The sequence below is a fragment of the Accipiter gentilis genome, chromosome 12 (assembly GCF_929443795.1).
Source record: "Accipiter gentilis chromosome 12, bAccGen1.1, whole genome shotgun sequence".
Lineage (NCBI taxonomy): Eukaryota > Metazoa > Chordata > Aves > Accipitriformes > Accipitridae > Astur > Astur gentilis.
In genome coordinates this window covers 32,114,995-32,133,866 of record NC_064891.1, presented here as the reverse complement: position 1 = coordinate 32,133,866, position 18,872 = coordinate 32,114,995, and the positions used below count along the sequence as shown (strand labels likewise).

The 18,872-nt window shown below is 46.7% G+C and overlaps 1 protein-coding gene across 1 annotated transcript in view; it reads right to left on the bottom strand.

Moving 5' to 3' along the window:
• Positions 1-4,216, bottom strand: part of COL25A1 (collagen type XXV alpha 1 chain) — a 317,940-nt gene extending 313,724 nt beyond the window's left edge. Inside the window, exons 1-2 of the mRNA XM_049815415.1 lie at positions 3,851-4,216; positions 2,715-2,784 (exon numbers count right to left, since the gene is read on the bottom strand). Of these exons, the coding sequence (XP_049671372.1) occupies positions 2,715-2,784; positions 3,851-4,216 (436 nt within the window). The remainder of the gene's footprint in view (positions 1-2,714; positions 2,785-3,850) is intronic.
• Positions 4,217-18,872: the final 14,656 nt, after the last annotated feature.

The following is an 18,872-nucleotide window of genomic DNA, read 5'->3' as shown; positions in this document are numbered from 1 at the left end:
CCAAGCTATGAGCAGTTGTGAATCTGGCTGCCTTTGGTATCCGAGCCATTCAAACCCGGTTTCCTTTGAACGTGCGAGTTCCTACCATGAAGAGCCACAAGGGGATGAACATCTCAAGCTAATGAGATCTACACCAGTTGCATAACTTTAATCCTAAACCAGAGGCCACATTCTCACCCTCCGGTCTGCAGATTGAATTTCCCTCTCTTCTTTTGGTAGAGAACAATGTAACCTAGTTTTCAATAATCTTTATTTCTCTTTAAAGAGCAGGATGATGGAAACTGCCTTGGTGGCCATTTGGCGGCAGCCTTTTCTCTCAGCATAGGGGTGTTTCAAAAGTCACCTCTGCACCCCGAAGGCCTTCCAAAGTCCTCTCTGACAGACACGTATTTTATTATTACAGAAACCCAGGTAGGAAATGCAGAAGCTGAGCAGAATAAAGCCGCAAAAGGGAACCATGTGGAGAAGTAGAGAGGCAATTTACTCTTTGGCTTCACAAATAGCAGGCAACAGAAAAACCGCTGAGTTTCCATGACACTTTTCCTATTAACCCAAATGCCACAGTAGTCCAAATTTGCAATAGCAGCATTAAGGATGAAAATAAAAGCCCATCCTGTCCGGTCAAAAAGGAGTTCTAACGAACGAAGTGAACCAAATGAAGAAACAATAATTTATTCACTCTATCCCCTCCTGCTCTTCCTAACGCCTGCTGTTCGGAAGGCACAGTACTCGGGGGGTGGTGCCACTCAGCCCTTGTTCTCTCAGACAAGGCTCCCAAGACGATGCCATTTTGAGGTAGGCACCTGTCCATGGCAACAAGCATGAGAGCATCATCTCATTTTAAGCTGTCCAAAATGAGTCTATTGCATGGCAACATCCTTCAGTCACTACAAAACTTGCTTCCAAACTGAAATAGCTACCCAGAGGTGAAAAGCTCCCTATCACATTTCTAATCCCCATACCAGCTAGTCCTCTCTGCAATTTATTTTTTTTTTTATTTTATAACTATTCATATGAGTTTTCCTGATCTTATGAATCTTGCTCCCTTGAAAATGTTTCCCAGATCACTTCATTTTGACTTTCATCTAGCGAGGATTTTTACAACGCGTCTGAGAAATGTTCTGTTGCCCATTATCAAATAGATAAAGGATACTTCTTAAGAAAAAAGGTCAGATAAAAATTGGTATAATGTGGAGCTCTAGTGGTAGTGGGGAAGTAAAGCAGCACATAACATCAGCTGTGAAAAAGAAGATACTGATCTTTAGTACGAAAACAGTAAGAGAAACCATTGTAAGAGATGAATTTAAACAAGGAGAAGGAAAAGGAAGAGAGCTTGGCATCAAATTCAACAATGTTTCAGGCTCACAGAACACATCTTCGCATACAATATGACGAGCAACCCTCCTTTTTAGTGCACAAACTTGAATCCTGTAATTTATTGCAGTTAAGCAACAGAGAGAATAAGATCAACACTGTATGCTCGTGTTAGCCTTAAAGGAAAAAACTATATATAGTACAGCAGGAAACCAATGTTCCTTACCAAAACTAGCTGGGAGTTGAGTAATTCTAAGTACTCTTTTAAAACAGTCCTAGTCATATATGTCGTCCTTTTCATGCTAGCTGTGCTAACTCCTATATGAGCCAGTAAATACTCCGCGCTCAATTGTATCATCAGCAAAACACCGTACCAACCACTGTAGTCAGTTTTAACACCAAGATTCGGTAGTCCTTTCCGACCGATGAGTTTGGCAAGAATTAAACCCTAAACTAGAAGAGCTCCTTCCTTATATACACAGTACTATCACACATCCTATTGGCAAACATCATCAGCTTAAGTCTCGTGGACAGGCAATATTCCACCTGTAAAGGAGATGTCTTATTCATACAGAGTGGCAGGATACGTAAAACATGCTGTGTGTCTGGTGTGCTTCATTACATGGAGGATGCTGTGAAACACCCTACCATTATTTTCTTATCTTTTAAGATGCCATTTGAACTTGGGTATATATCAGCAGAAGTTTATAAAGCTAAAACAATATTGACTGTTATCAGATTGTCAAAAAGCAGCACGAAAACCAAAGGAAACACTGCATTGCGTGTGCACGAGCAACCGAACCCGGTATTAGGAGGCCCCGTTTCCAAAGTCAGGCAGCATCACTGGTTACATAAACACACACAGTTTTGAACCCTCTGTATAAAACCTGCAATCCCTTCCTAGGGGAACCGCTTTCATCCAAGACTACAGAAAAATGAGACTGAAAGGCTCTTGTATACATTACTGCTAACTTGCAACGGACTCTCCACCTATTTCGATCCATGTTATAAATTGTTTGATATTTTACTGGGAACTTTTGTTCCACTTCCCAAGCTGAGCACACAATGCCTTGATTCAGTACTACCCCATCTAAGAGAGAATGTATTTCCTCTTGCTAGGGTAGATCGTTAACTTCTTCGTAAGTGTTACCGTTTGGCTTCACCCAGCCTAACCGGGGTTTTTAACCAGCATTAACTTTGCTCCAGTGCCACAGTGGAAACAGATGATTCTGGGCTTTACACCTTTTCCACCCAAGGTACAGCTGTTGATTGAAGAGGCATCCCCCGGATCCAACTTGGGTGTATTTGAAAAAAAAAAACACAGAATACCAACATACACCCCCCACCCCCGAGTTGCAAGCCTCAGAGAGGAGATTTTCCAACCAAGTCGTGTCCGTTACCTGGTGGGCAGTTGCACTCTGGAGGCGCTTCTCTCGCTACTCGTATTTTTGCCAAGTGCTCGTAGGATTTCTGCGGGAGAGAGAAGCAACGTGAGGGCTCCCGGGTGGGCTGGGGGGGGGGCTCCCACGGGCGCAGACGCAAACCGGGCTTGACCGCGCTTCCACGGGCTGCGCAACCAGCGATGACTTCTTCGCTTGGACTCGACCCAAGGTGTCTCGCTGACTTCTCCACCCCCACAACAACAAAAACAAGCCCGACGCCACCGGCTCGCTCCCACCTCCGCCGCAAGTGTCCCCTCCGCCGCTTAAAAAAAAAAAAAAAAAAAAACCAACACACACACAAAAAAATAACCCCAAAAACAGACGCGAAAAGCGTCGGTGGCGTCCACCCGGGGGACACCCGTTAGCCCCCCCCAACCCGCCCGTCCCGGCAGCTGGGGGTGACCCCGGCCCTCGCCTCAGGCCCCGCCGCCGCCGCCGCCCGGGGATGAGGGCTCACTTTCCCCGCTTCTCCCTCACCTCCCGCCCGCGGGGCTGCTCCGGCCGGCCGCCCTCCTCATCCCCTCAGCCAGCCGGCCGCCTCCCCCCCATCATCCCCTCAGCCGGCCGCCCCCCCCTCAGCCGGCCGCCCCCCCCCCCATCATCCCCTCAGCCAGCCGGCCGCCCCCCCCTCATCATCCCCTCAGCCGGCCGCCCCCCCCCCCGCCCCATCATCCCCTCAGCCGGCCGCCCCCCCCCCCGCCTCATCATCCCCTCAGCCGGCCGCCCCCCCCCCCCGCCTCATCATCCCCTCAGCCGGCCGTCCCCCCCCCCCGCCTCATCATCCCCTCAGCCGGCCGTCCCCCCCCCCGCCTCATCATCCCCTCAGCCGGCCGTCCCCCCCCCCGCCTCATCATCCCCTCAGCCGGCCGTCCCCCCCCCCGCCTCATCATCCCCTCAGCCGGCCGCCCCCCCCCCCGCCTCATCATCCCCTCAGCCGGCCGTCCCCCCCCCCCGCCTCATCATCCCCTCAGCCGGCCGCCCCCCCCTCATCATCCCCTCAGCCGGCCGCCCGTCGCCCCGCACACCGTATCATTCCCCCGTCCCCGTCCCTCACACACACGGCGGCGGCGAGCGGCCACCCCCGTCCCGCACACCTGGGCGAGAAGTCGCTCCACTTTCTCCTGCATCATCGCGTTCAGCTGCTCCAGGGAAAAGCCGGGCAGCGGCGGGAGCGGGGCGGCGGCGGCGGCAGAGAAGCCCCCTCGGGCGCCCTCGATGGCCGCGACCCTGGCCTGGAGGTCGCTGGTCCGCACCCCCAGGTAGACGCAGGAGGCCGCCGCCAGCGCCGAGAGGAGAGCCGCCAGCGCCGAGCCGCACGGCCCGGCCCGCCGCGGGCAGCGGTCCCCGCCGCAGCCGGGCTTCCCGCTGCCATCCCGTCCTGCGGCTCCTCGGCTCTTGCCCAGCATGCTTTTACACCCTTCAGCTGCGGCGGCTTTGATTTCCTTTCCTCCGCCCCCCATGGAGGCAATTAGTTTACAAACAGCGGCAACAAAAGCAGCGACGATAAAGTACGAGAGGATGAATAAGGAAAACGCAGAAAAATAGTTTTTTTTTAAAAAAAAAAATAAAATAAAATAAACGCGGCAAGTAGAAGAAAAGCCCACGACCGGCTCACGCACTTTCCAGGCGAAGCGGCGGCGCGCACCGCAGACCCGCACCGCACGCTGCCCGGCAGCGAGGGGGTGGGGAGGGGGGGGCGAGAAACCAAAAGCCGGCAGCAGGGCTGGGTTGCGGGGGGCGAGCCCCCGCGGCTTCCACCCGCCCTTCCTTCGGAGGGAGCAGCGTGCTCTGCTAACGCTTTGCCACTTGTCAGAGAGGTTTTTCAGGCGCGGGGCGGGAAGCGCTCCCCCCCCCCCCCGCCCCACACCCGCACACACCACACACACACACACACACACACACCCCCCCTCCGCCTCCCGCTCTCCTCCCCGCCGCCGGCGCAGGACTTGTTGCTCCCCCTCCACCTGCCTGCCGGCGCCCAGCAGCCGCGCCAGGCGGGGAAGCCCGCAGGCAGGCGGCCGGCAGCCGCCTCTCCTCTGCCCCCCCCCTCCTCCCACCCCCCGCGCTGTCAGCCACCGACCCGCCTCCCCGCCCTCATTAGCATAATTTATTCACCTAGGCGGAGGAGGCGGGGTTTGGGCGCTCTCTTTGCATAATGTATGCGCGGGGTATTAGGGGGGGGGGGGGGGGCGGTGGGTACCGTTGTCGTTGCTCCCGGTTTTGTACCGGGGGGGGGGGGGAGGAAGCATCGACACCCGAGGAGCCGCAGTGCGTGGCTACTGGGGGAAAGCTGGTGGGTTTCTCTTCTTTTCCCCTCCGCTGCTTCTCTTCCAAATGGAGCGTTTCCCTCCTGCGGTTGGGTTCTCTCGTCTTGGCACCACCGCTTGGCGTGACGTTTCTGGTGCCCAGCGAACTTCGCGAACCAGAGAAACTTCTCCAAGCAGGAGCGGGCTCTGAAGGGACACGTAGGCTCACCCCGGTTGGCATTTACTCAGGTGAATGCTGACTACTCGCAAGATGTAAAGACTCTGCGTTGGGATGGGAAAGAGACTTGTCCGCCTATGGCGCTTCTCAGATTGAGAGTGCTGTACTAGGAATCAAGTTTCCTTACGGAGTCATATTTGCGCAGTTTTATTACCTATTGTTTCCCAAGTATTCCAGCAATCGCAACTGCCATGAAGACATGGATCCAAAAAGCTTTGCGGGTTTCCGTCTAATTACTTAGACTTTGAATAAAGAGTACCAGAAGTCCGCAGCTAGTCATTTAGTCTTCGTCATTTGTCTTTCTCCTTTCTAAAAAAAATAAAAAAAATCTTGGACTCCAGTCAGGGAGAAGAATTCACGACGACGTAGCCCTAGGTGGCAATTTCTTCACAATAAACAGTTAATAGTTGCAAGGGACAGTTTGCAAATAAAGTCCCCCAAGCGGCACACACCTTATGATCAGCACTTGTGAGCGACGACCGCTCTTTCCAAAACAAGGACTCGCTCACAGACTATCTGTCGGCAATAAGAAGGCGAAATGGCATTCGGAATGAATAATCCGACAGAAGAAAACAAGTAATACCCGCATGCTCTTATTTGGTGCGTACCGTGGGCTCCCCGAGCGTGGTATGAGCAGCACCCAGGCCGCCTCGGAGCGGCTGGCGGCCCGCGAGGCGCCGGGAGCCATCGGCGCCAGCTCCGGCGTTTAATATGCCCCCCTGCTGTTAATAGCCAGCGCTATTACTCACCCCTGCTCGTGGTGACATCCAGCAAAGTAAAGCTGCAAACCCTCAGGATATGATTATCATTTTATGCAGGGGGGGTTACTGAGGCGACGCTGGGGGCAGGACGGCTGCCCGCACCCCGCTGCTGCCTGTGCGGTACTCGAGTGGGTGCTGCCTCATCTAGGACGGGGTGAAATTTCCTCCCGAGATCGGGTCTTCCTATGTCAGCGCAGATAGGGACGTCCTCCGGCTGCTTCGGTTCCCCATACGGGGCACAGACAACCGTGTACCCATACATCAGTGCGACTCGGCTCCGTGTTTTGCTTGGCCGAAAGATGCAGTCTTTCTGTCCAAGCATCTTTCTCTCCCAGCATCATGCCGCCCGTTCGTTTTGGACAAGGCATATTCCACATCAGAAATGAAATAGCCTGAGACAGAAAGTCCCTTGTCGCATTAGATTTACCCGTAGCTGCCGTCGTAAAGCTCGCCAGATAAGCCGGATCACCGTGTTTCTGCGGGACACAGCGCAAAGCCACTTTCCTATTGGATAACAAATCTCATGGTAGACGTTTCTTGTTGCGAAGAGGTGTGATGAGAAAGCTTTCTTTTTCTGTCTGGGACAAATAGAAAACTCTGCCATACTAGAATCGAAGCCCAAACCAGGCAAGAACAACTTTAAAATACCCAAGAAATTGTTTTAGTGCTTTTTTCCACAATGGGTAGCTACACCTCTACACACTCGGGAGAAACGTTAGCCCTGCCTGGTCTCACCTCTGAAAAGTGACGAGGCTCATCCACTCCTTGTGCGTGTGTGTCTGCTCGCAGATATCCTCAGACAAAGGGAAACACGATGAAGAAGAGCGAGAGGAGAAAGACCGGTGCCAAGCCGTCCTCCTTGCTCCAGCTTAAAGTTCTATTTTTCTTTTTGCCAAAGCTTGGTTCTCGGAAAGAAGTCATCTAAAAATTTGTTAAAATGCTTGGAAATTATTTGATAAGGACAGAATTTGAGAATAAATTATTTCCAATAGCTTTTTTTTCTGCCGTGTTTTCACATAGAAATAGATACCAGAGAGTCTTTGAAGGTGCAAATTAGCAGTGTCCTCTTCTTACAGAAAAACCACGGTGAGTTTCCTGATGGAGGCATATATATCCACCTCACAGCAAGGCTGGTCCAGAGCAAACTAGTCTGGACTACAGAACCTGAGCAGCAAGCTAAATTAAGCACAGTTTGATTAAATCTAGCGCAGGAGTTGTTCATGTAGGTGAAGAACATAACATAGCTGGTTTACCTGTTATAAAATTATCTGGTCATGTCTGCCCGAATAGAGAGCGTTAAGCAGCTGTACCCTCCCATGTTCAGTTACTTGATACCATCAAGTGGACAACCAGCAGCTTTGCAGTACGCTTACCCCATCTAAACACAATAAACTGGAGAAAAAACATTCAAGACTCAGCCTTGCTGCTTTTGCTGGCTTTCCACAAGCAGGAGGCAGAGCGAATCCAGGACATTCGTACGTTCAGTGCCAGTGAGCCTGCTTCTTATTTCGCAGCCATGATGATGCCAGAGTCAAGAAGGCATCTACTCGGGATCACAGCTAAGATTGAAACCAGGCTGCTGTAGCACTTTTGAGAACGCTATCCATGCAATGAAAGAATTGGTTGGGGTTTGCGTGGGTTTTTTTTCCCCTCTCTTAAAAAAAAGCCGCTTTTTTTTTTTTTTTTTTTTTTTTTTAGATTTTTTTATTGGTGAAGATTTATAGGTTTTGAATTAGAGAGAATAACTTGGTCTAAGGAGTCAAACTCCTACTCCAGGAGTAAACCAGATGGCTGTTCTCATGGGCAAGCAGTAATTTAACTGCTTGCAGTCAGGAACTGTCAGATATTGCTGGTCACACTTAAGGTGATATACCATGCAAGTTAGGTTGCAAAACACTTAAAATGCTTAAAAAGCCTGTTTTGTATCTGGTAGCTAGAATAAAGCAGCTTGAAATAAGAACCGTACCCCAGATATATTGATCTGGCCATTAACACGTGCAGGTGGAGTATAAGAAATGGCAGGTCTGCAGCTCTCCAACTCAAACAGTAGCAAAAAAGGAGAAGAATTCTAAATAAGGTCTGCTGAAGTGCTCGTGCAGGCAGACCCGAGGCGGCCACACTTCCCACCAGGAGGGGAGTGCTCTCACTTTGAAGATTCAAATCTCTAAACGCCACGTTTCAGCAGATCTCATGCATGACCAGGCCAAAGGTATTGACACAAGATGCTACTGTTTGCATTTCATGGGTCTGTGTTTGAAGATGTGGATGGTGTTTGCAGATAACAATTTTCCACCAGACAGGACTAGTGTCTGGAGTTCTTTCCATATTTTTATGTCTACAGCATGCCGTATTCTGGCTGACCAACCCACAATCCACTACTGGATTTCTTTACCAGATACAGCATAAACTTGTGATTAGAATTACGCAAAAACAGATCGGTGAAAAATAAGCACTCATCTGCTGAAACGACAAGACCCGTTCAGTTTGTAAAGTATTTTGCATACACGGTCAGGAAAGGCAGAAGGCAGAGAATAAATGCGAGTAGACTCTGTGTTGGAACTGAGGCGACACACGCAAGAAGAACAGCTTGAACGGTTAATAATGGTCGTGCATCCTCCAAGATAGAGTTAAAACTTTCTATTCCAAATGTTCCTGCTTTCTAATGGAGCTTATATATTATGCATTATAGGTGAACTTGAATTGTATCTGCATTCTACTGGTCCCTCCGTTCCTTTCACTCCGGCTCAGTTCAGCCCTTGAATTAGAGTGCATCTTGCACCCTAGATGAGATTTTACTCAAATTTTGTATGCTTATATGGGTAAAGTGCAAGGTAGAACCAGAGTCCAGCACTTCTGTGACTTGCCTCACCTCTCAGCTCTCTGGCAGATTAGGTAGTATGGTATTTCTCAATGAGCTGCTCATAATATCTGCCAAGATAGCACAGAATCACCAAAAAAACCCAGAAAACAACTTACTTCACTGTTTGGGGGAAAAAAAAGCTGGAAAAGCCTTTCACTTTCAAAAATCCAAATTGATTGCCTTCTGTCACTTTAAATTTAATATAAGCACATTAATGTACGGTATACATGATGCAGTACATTAATATACTTAGCAGATGGATAACACTTGCTCATGATTTAATACTTAGATATACTCATTTCACATCTACTGTACAAACACTTCATATATTTGAATCTTTAAGTCAGACTTATCTTCAGACTAGAGGCAATTGAGTCACATGAGCATAGGATTTAGTTTATTAGTTCCATAACCTTAGTGGTATTTTGGCAAACCTGATAATAAAAAAAAAAAAAAAAGTAAAAAAACCCCCTTGCATCTGGATTTTAATATATTTCACAGGATTTCCTTTTCCAACATGATGAAACCAGCTCTCCTAGACCTACAAACTGATTCAAGACAAAATTCAGACCCTGTATGTCATTCTTTACTAAAATTCACGAGCATTTTTCATGGGTATGTATTACAAAACACTTCATAACAGATAAACCGACTATCTTACATTTGTCATAGCTTCAAATACTTGCTTTAAAGTGCAGCTGACGCTTGGGAAGCCCTGGCAAGAATTTTACTGAATGGAGAACCATACTCAGAAATGGGACGAGGAGGCCAGACTTGAGAACTTCAGACTGAAAAAAAGGCATCCTTGCCCTGGCTGCAGGCCAATTAATATCCCTTGGTTCCCTGGTTTGTTTATTTGTATATGAATGAACACCACTGGAATTCACAGGTCATGGCGACAAGCTGGGAAGACAAGGTTCGGACGAAGAGTTTCTGAGCCTGCAAAGTCCTATATTAACATGTAATGTCACTCACGTGAGCAGTCTGATCCAATTCAACAGGATTAGACATGGAAGTAAACTTTCACGTGTGCTGGAGTATTTGGAGGATATAAAAACACCAAGATGAGGGTCAAGATGTAGGATCCAGCATAAAAAGCTAATCATACAGCAGGGAAATTTTCTACCTCTTGTTAATTCCGAATTTCTGGTTGCTTTTTTCTTATCTTTTTCACGTGAGCTCATTACTGAATAACTTCTGTATGCAGAAGCAGTTACTTTTAAGAAGTGATTTTATTTCTCAGAGAAATTATTACAATAAAGAGTATACTCCTGAGAGATCACAATGGAAACCACCTCTCAAAAAGGCAACAGTAACTCTGAGGATATTTTTGTGCCCCAACACAAAGACAAAAGTTACCAGAAATGTAAAGGTGAATAGCACATGGCATTGGCAATCATAGAATCAGAGAGTCATTATAATGCGGATAAACTAACATTCCTATAAGCACTGTCAGTGATTTACATCCTTTAAAACAGGCTGAACCTCATGAAACCTACAGACATTGTGGATCAAAGATGGAAAAGATTACTGTGGGACAAACAATTAGGAATTAGAAAAGGCAGCAGACGGGAGGAAGAAGATTTGATCACCAAAATAAAAGGAAGGAGCCAGGAAGCAAGCAGAAGAAAAAATCTCTGTATGGATTTTACGAGGGTGAGGGAATTAGTTGCAGCAGGAATTCTTCCCTTGGTTCAGTGGACGGTGTCCTCCAAGTGACTTAAAGACAGAAAAAGTCTTGTGATTTTTTTTTTTTTTTTTCCAATTTGCAATGAGTATATCCCAATAAATTTATCTGGAGCAAAATATCTTCTTACGATCACTGCATATTTGAGTCTCAGCACTTCATTTTAAACTGGCCTCCACGAGTCTGCTCAGGGCCATGTTCTTCTCCCTGTTTAACCAAATCACTATGATGATATCAAGTGAAAATCCTTATCAGGATGTCCAGTACCCTCAGTTATCTTCAGCTTCCCTTTTTGATGCTATTAGTGATTCCTTGGTCCTCTCGAGGCTTCTATTTTATGTTGCTAGGTCTGGAGAAGGCAGTGGTGGGCTCTGAAGTTTTGTCTTTCCCAATCAGTTCTCTCTCATTACTTCAGTGAGGTCTGAGCCCAGATGTTTACATCACTACTACCTCCCCAGCCAGTCATATCACAGGAAAAAAAGTGTCACATCGTTCAGCAAATTGTAAATAAGTCCGTAGTCCAAGCACAAGTGCTCTTTCATAACTCTCAGAGCTGTTTTATCTTGAAAGTGAAATCTGAGAACTAATTTAATTTCAGATTTGGTTTCCTGTGTTATAGAATTCAAAGAGATGTTGATATAAATTAGATGTATCTCTTTTTTTAATAAAGGATGATTGATCTCAGGCAAATTTATCCTACTCTTCTGAAGATAATCAGAATTCAGCCACTGCTGAAGATAGATTCAGGATAAAATACAGGAATTTGAACATATCAAACTTGGATTCAACAGAAATCCCAATTTCATGACTTCTTGTATTTTTTTTCTGCACTAATCCCTAGTTTGGCTACCTCTTTCAATGTTGGTCACTTGCCCAGTTATTCAAGTACACTTTCAAAATGCCATTAGCAGCTGAAGATTTTACTCCACTTTTGAAGGACATGAACAAAGTTTTCTGGGAAATTGCTTCTTGTTCATACAAATTTTCCAAAGAAAAATCTTCCCTTCCCGATCATAGAATCATAGAATGGTTTGGGCGGGAAGGGACCTTTGAAGATCATCTAGTTCCAACCCGCCTGCCATTCACAGGGACACCTTCCACTAGACCAGGTTGCTCAAAGCCCCATCCAACCTGGCCTTGGACAATTCCAGAGATGGGGCATCCACAACCTCTCTGGGCAACCTGTCCCAGTGCCTCACCACCCTCGCAGTGAACAACTTCTTCCTTACATCGAATCTAAATCTCCCCTCTTTCAGTTAAAGCCATTAACCCTTGTCCTATCATTACATGCCCTTGTAAAAAGTCCCTCTCCGTCTTCTCGTAGGCACCCTTCAAGTACTGGAAGACTGCTGTAAAGTCTCCTGGAGCCTTCTCTTCTCCAGGGTGAACGACTCCAACTCTCGCAGCCTGTCTTCATAGGGAAGGTGCTCCAGCCCCCTGATCATTTTTGTGGCCCTCCTCTGGACTCGCTCCAAGAGGTCCACATCTTTCTTATGTTGAGGGCCTCCAGAGCTGAAGGCAGTACTCCACGTGGGGTCTCACCAGAGCAGAGCAGAGGGGCAGAATCCCCTCCCTCGACCTGCTGGCCACATCAGGCGTGTATAGCAATTCCTTTACTGGGAAGATAAAAACGCCCAACTTCATCACACCCCAGCCAGGAAAAAAACCGACCAACCAAAAAAAAAAAAACCAAAACCCCCCAAACAGAAAACCCTACTGTAAAAGGCTTATCTGCAACTGCAAAATAACTAGTTAGTTTCTCTGGATCAGAACAAAGTAAACTTTAAGCTGCCTGTAAGTACATGACAAAAGCTATCCAACAGGCTTACTATCAGGTGCAAAATAAGTGTGTGCTATGGATTTAACCTCTTTGTCTGATGTTTTGAGAAGACACCCCAGTTTTCTCAGACCTTTTATCCCCACAGAACCGCCAGCTGTCAGATCACCCACTTTCCCTCTCCTTGCAATGGGCTTGGATCTGCCACGTGCGCTGCAGAGCAGGAGCGCGTGAGGACAGCCAGCAGGCTTTCCAGAGCTCCTGGCTTTGCGACTCTTTAGGCTTCTCGTTCTCTCTCTACAGAGAGAAAGAAGGGAAAACCCCCAGTTCCTTGAAGGCTGCGCAATTGTAAAAGCTTTGAAAGGGTGGTTTATAGGGCACTGGATGGTCAACCGTTAAGGCTAATTCCAAAAATTGATGTTAGAGGTCTCTTTCACATGTCTCTCAATGTATGAAGAGCACTGTAACCTCTTCTGTGTGAAATTCTCAGGGAAGAAGAATGGTGTAAGATACATGTGATACCTGGACAAAAATTAAGTTGCTATCATGAACATTATGGAACTAAGATGTCACTGAGCACAGCCTCTGGAGAGTCACAGACCTAGAAAAGTAAGCTGGCAGTCAGAAAAGTGTCTGAAACCTGATCATGAACATTTAGGACATTTTTCCTTGCCATGAGTAGAGAGATAAAGGAGGCCAGTCAGGAGATATTATCAGCTAAAGAATCCATAGATCTCCTGTAGATTTCACAAGTATTCACGTGAATAAGCATAATAAAATAGCCCGGCTGCTTGGGATTACAGGTCCCAGCCTTGTGTCTGCATCATCTCAACTCCGTCAGGCCACCAGCTGCCAGAGACTTTACTGCATCTTTCAGGGGCACAGATTCTTCAAATTACTATCATAGACTTCTTGTAGCTGTCATATTTTTCTTTACACTACTCATATTATTTTTAAGCCAAAGGTAAAGTCAAGCTGTTTTGTCTTCCCTATTTGCTGTTCCTGTAAGAAAATTTAAGTCTTTGATGATAGTGCTGGCTATGGAGGTCTAAACCCAGTGACTACTGACTTAAGGGAGAAAGGGACCACTAGGTAACCTCTTAATTTACCATCCTTGGTATCAGTCATGTTCCTTAGTCCCGGATCTCTTCTGCAGGGCTTTCATTTTCTACAGCCCTGCTCTGCTTCTTCCCCATCTAGAGCCCTCCACATGCATGCTTCCCAGAAAATTGCACTGCTCCATTATAGATGTCTGCTTAGACGTCAACACAAGCTTTTCTGTTCCTTTCTCTTTCCAAGACTGCACTTGGAAAAACAGTCAGATGAAAGTTACATGTGTGTTTAAATGCTCTCTCTGTCTCAGTCTCTCAGAGAGTTGGGAGAGACACTGTCTTTATAGGTGAGCAGGAATATATTGGCAATCGATCATATGAGATTGACAGCAAGTGTCAGTAATGGTGGGGGCTGATAAAGGAAGAAGCCAGAGGAGGAGGGTAACGCGGTGTTAACGTTGCAGAAAGCAATAATGTTTGGAGGGAAATATGAGGAAAGGAAATTTATTACAGGCTTTTATAGTTGAGGGAAATGCTCCTAAAGGCTCTTTCTTGACGGAGCAGAAGTAGCACTGAGAGAACTGAATGGACAGGCTTTGATGGTGGGGGATAATAGCACCATGGATGAAGGGCAGGAAAGATCTATCATGGTGACACAAAACACTTGATATTTATATATACAGGGACCGGGAGGAGATACAGGAACTTTCAAGCTTGTGTTTTGCCAGCTACCTGAGGGACAGGCTGAAGCCATCTTATCTGGGCTTGACAGATCTCAAGATCAAGAAGGTGGCCTCTTGCATGTGGGGAGGCTGCCCTGTGCACGGCGCTGGGAACATCTTGTAGCAAGAAAGTGTGCAATGGACTTAAGGAAGAGTGTCTTCCAGCTGAGAGTTTTGTTCTGGGTGGGTTAAAACCTCTAAAAACATGCCTTTCTGGTGTTTCTGGTTAAGGACAGCTCGGGTCTAAAATTAAAACAGTCCTTGTGTTAGAGGGACAGAAGCAGAGCCCAGCGGGCTTTGGGAGCAGCATTCCCTTGGTGGGGAAGGAAAGGGAATGTTTTTGATCGCTGCAGCTGAAGTATTTTCTGCTTGATGTGGAAGGCCAGGTGGGTGAGCAGAGATGCGGAGCATAGAAAGGCTCTCTGGAGAGGGGTCTATTAGGTTTGGGGTTTGCTCTCCTGGATGAAACAAAGAGAGAAAAAAGGTTTGGGGAGAAGTCCTCTCCCAGTGTACTTACTCGTATGTCTGCTTTCTGACACATACCTACCCAGCATCAGCGCTCCAGTGGTTTTTGCCTGACATTGTATTTAGATAAACTATCCTCCTGAAACAGCAGGATGATTTGTGTATAATTCTTCATATACTATTGAATGTGGACTTCTACTCATTTAAGAAATCTTGTGCTCTTAATTTTCTGCTTCATCTTGCCCTGGAGGGTAGTTTGGTTCTACTGTATTTTCTGTACTTTTCTGTCCTCTGTGATTGTAAGGGTTTGAGACTTATTAAATATAAAAGCTCTTTGATATCAGCTGGAGCACAGCTGAGGATTAAGCCCGCTCCTCAATCTCTGCCTGCTGCTGTCGTGTGTAAATCCTACGTAGGAATCGCTCCCTTCCACAGAAATCAGCCATAGCCTGCATGAAACATAACAGATGCTTCGCAAAACAGATCCAAAAGGAAGTGAAGATACCTTTTCCAATGAACTTCGTGATGAATATAAAATCCGGCATCAGAGCAGCTCCCCTCAGGAAGCCAGCAAATAGGCATCTATAACTCACTCATCTATAAAATGCCTCTTGGAATCTTTAATGGGTGTGAGCAAGCGCCTGTCAGCTTTCTGCCACATGGGAAAAGATGGTACCGGCGGTGTGCTCAGAAACGGTGCTGCCAGGCTGGTGTGCTGCGCTGCTCGGGACGGGACTCATCACAACCACCCGTGGGTGCCTGGGAAATGCCCCATCCAGGCACCGAGCTCAGCTGACCCCGACTTAACCGAAGAAATCTGGCAACATCACAGTCCTAGGTGTTAAGGCTGCAGGCAGCAACACATTAATCTCCAGAACGTAAGAAATACTTAAAAGTTACCAAGACCAAAGCAAAATGGTAGTATTGGTCATCAAAAGGGTAATGAAATTTGGCCATAAGGTGGGAAACTGCTTTTTTCTGGCAACGCTCAAATATTTTGCCGCCAAGGCTTCATCAGCTGTACTTTACGTTTTAGTTATTTGAGTCTCCATTAACGTGTCTGATCTGGAACTAATTTCTAGGTGGTTTACCCACAGGAATACCAGCCCATATGCTTAAAATAAAATGGGGGAGATATACACACACACACACACACACACACACGTAGAGAGACGGAATATAGGGGGTTTTTTGCAAGTGATAGCATGCCTGTATATGATTACAATGTGTAAAAAATACTCCAAAGCCTTCTCCTCAATCCGCGTTTATAGGAAAAGTCCCATACACTTATAAAAGAGTGAAGAGTTCTGAAACCAATACCATAAATCAGCTGTAAAACTTCATGAACTACAACTGTGATGTAAAGCTTCCTGGACTGATGTGAGTGTCTGAGGGTCTTTGCAGCCTCTTGGTTAGGTAGCTGTGCTGCAGGCTAGTCGCTCCTCAGCACTCACCATAACCAAAATCCTGCTCTGTTTCTTAGAGGAGCTGCATGTTGCCTTAGTGATTTCATCTGGAGGCTGGTTTGTCTGGGTTTTGTTCTTTTTCACAAGATGTTGATTTGAAAAGATAGATTGACAAAGAAAAACAGATAAGCCGTGAGCAGGTTTACTGCTGTAGCCCTCCCGTTGCTGCCGTTCATACCCTTGCAAATCAGGGCGCGCTGGAGCAATCAGCTTTTCAGAGGCATCTGCCAGAACATCGCTTCTTCCAGATTTGAGGCTAACACGTACTGATTTATTGCAGTCAGGAGACGGGAACCATCAAAATTAATCACCCGCTGTGTTTACGTCCCACCTTCGTTGTTTCTTCTTGTGGCTCCTGTGATTCCCCCCCCCCCCCGCCCCCAGTTAAAGGCCTGTCTCATCTTCCCCTTAGTTCAGAGACAGCATCCTTCTTTCCAGCAGAATTTGTCCCCTTTCCAACTGCAGCTCCCCATCCTAGCTCTGTAGGTTTCTGCAGAGCTCTACTGCCAAACACCCATTGAAGACTTACCTACTACATCTTCCTAAACCCTTCCAGCAGAATTGTAGCTCAGTACAAATGTTTGCAATGCTGTCTCTTGAGTTATTTTGTTTGTGGCTATATGAAAAATCATGGAAGGAGGTGTATTTCATCATAGCATTTATCACATGGCATAGCAAAAAGGGGAAGGAACACTCTTTACAGCAATGCGCTGTCAAAAACATATGTATCTTTGCAGTTATCTGCTGGCTGGAGTGAGCAGTAGCTTTTTATTATGGGCTACATATTTAATGCCATTACTACAGGTCAATGAGATCTAGTACAGGCAAGATGCCGGAGTTCAGGGTATGGCTCTCACATGAGCTATCTCTCTATTTCCTCTGTTTTATTCATCTTATTTTGTTTTCCCGATGGCTCATTCTGTGCATCTGTACTCCGCATTTTTTTAGAACTTAAGCAACTTGGTTTGGCTACCTCTTGTGCTGCTCTGAATTTTGTAGGATCCTATTTAAGCCCACAAAGGTCAATGTTCTTTCCCCACGAGCTGTGTATTCAAGTCCCATTAATATTAAATAGGATTTCAGGGAATACATTGAGGGAGAATAAGCCTCTTAAACACCTCTTTTACCATACCTATTTTATTTCTTTGGCATTCCTCACCTCTTGAAGCTATTTTCTTATTTCCCTGTCTATACAAGTGTAGACCACATCTTGCCCTTCTAAGAAGACTCCCTCCCTTTCCCTGTTGAGGACTCTGAAGGAAGCCAGGCACACGGCTCTTTGCACTGTTTTCTTTTTCACTTCCATTTAAGAGATAGAGTTTGCTTCCTCTCTAAACCCATTTCCATTCAGAGACCAAAACTACTTCGCCTCTGTTTTGCCCTGAAAAGGAGCATGTACTTGCCTGAAGCCATACAATGTTCTAAAACCGACATAAATACTCATTTATTTATGAGCCTTCTTTGAGCTCTAAAAACACAAAACTTCTTTTTACAGTATCTTTCATCCTTAAGTACTTCACAAGTTACGACTCTAGCACTGACCGGGAAGTGCCTGTTAGGGTTGGGCAGCCCTGCTGCAGGACACGGCTTAACGTGGGTCTGTTTTGCAAAGGAATTGCTTTCATGGAATGTTGAGTCTCAGTCCATAGGCAGCAGCGCTGACTTGTGGCAACCATTACGGCGGACAGAATTAGGAGTTAATACCCAGCTTCATGTGCTGTTTCCTTCTTGAAATGATGGCCTGAGATAGCAAGTGCCATTTCTACTCATCTACGAAATAATAACAGCATTTCTGTACTCAGATGAACCATTTAGCTCCAGTCTCTGATTCAATTGTTTTTCCATCATCCAACGATGAACTGTTAAATGAGTTGAAAATCTGTTCTGAGCTAAAGATGCCTTTTCTGTAGTACTGATTGCTAACAAAGTGAAACAGAATGTCAAGATGGAGGAGGATAGAAGGTCACTTCCATGCAATCTAGTTTAAAAAAAAAAGATCTGGGGATATGTTAGCCATAGCTTAGGAACCTTAGAACGAAGGCACTTAACACTTGAGATTTTGAGGATGCTGCAATTTATCATATATGACTTCTGCTTTAATTGCCTGTAAATAGCTTCCAAAGATGTCTGTATGACTTCATAGTTTACAGTTACCTGGGTAGTATGCTGGTCACAATTTTTAGCTTTGGGTGAAGATTTCAGGGCATGTCTAGCTTAGTCATTACCATTTTTGCAATGATTGTTAGTTAATCTTGCCTATCTCGAGTGCCTGTGATACGAATCTGTAATTGCACAGGGCCAATTAACTTTTATTTCCCAGGTGAGAGAGGTAGCTGATAGTGTAATGAAGGAGCCCTTAAAGAAAGTATCATTCCATCTGGAAAACTTAGAGCAGGAGAGGGTGAGAGAGAACAAGGACCCTATCATGCAAGGTAGCTCTTAAAAGGTGTGCATAATAAAGGGGCTGTGTGAGCCATACACAGGGACTCCAGTAACAGCTCCTGTGTTAAGGGCAAAGTTACCACATCACTGTTTGCTTTTTACTGTTCACCACCCCCACCCCCCCCCCCTCCCCGAGTTAACAGCGGCCTTGTGAGCACCACAAAGTCAGAGCTTTGGCTTGTGTTCGCTTTGAAACCACCACAGCTGTTTGCTGCGGGGCTGCCCCTGGCTGGTTGCTCCGCCGGAGGCGACTGCTCCGCAGCAAACGGGGCACAGCAGCACCCGTGCGCCTCAGCCGCTCGCACGTGCGGCGCGGCAGCCTGCAGAAAACCGATGGTGGAAGTAGCTTTCTGAGCCATCGCCGGCATGCCAACACGCTGGCTTGTCCTGGGCCTCTGCT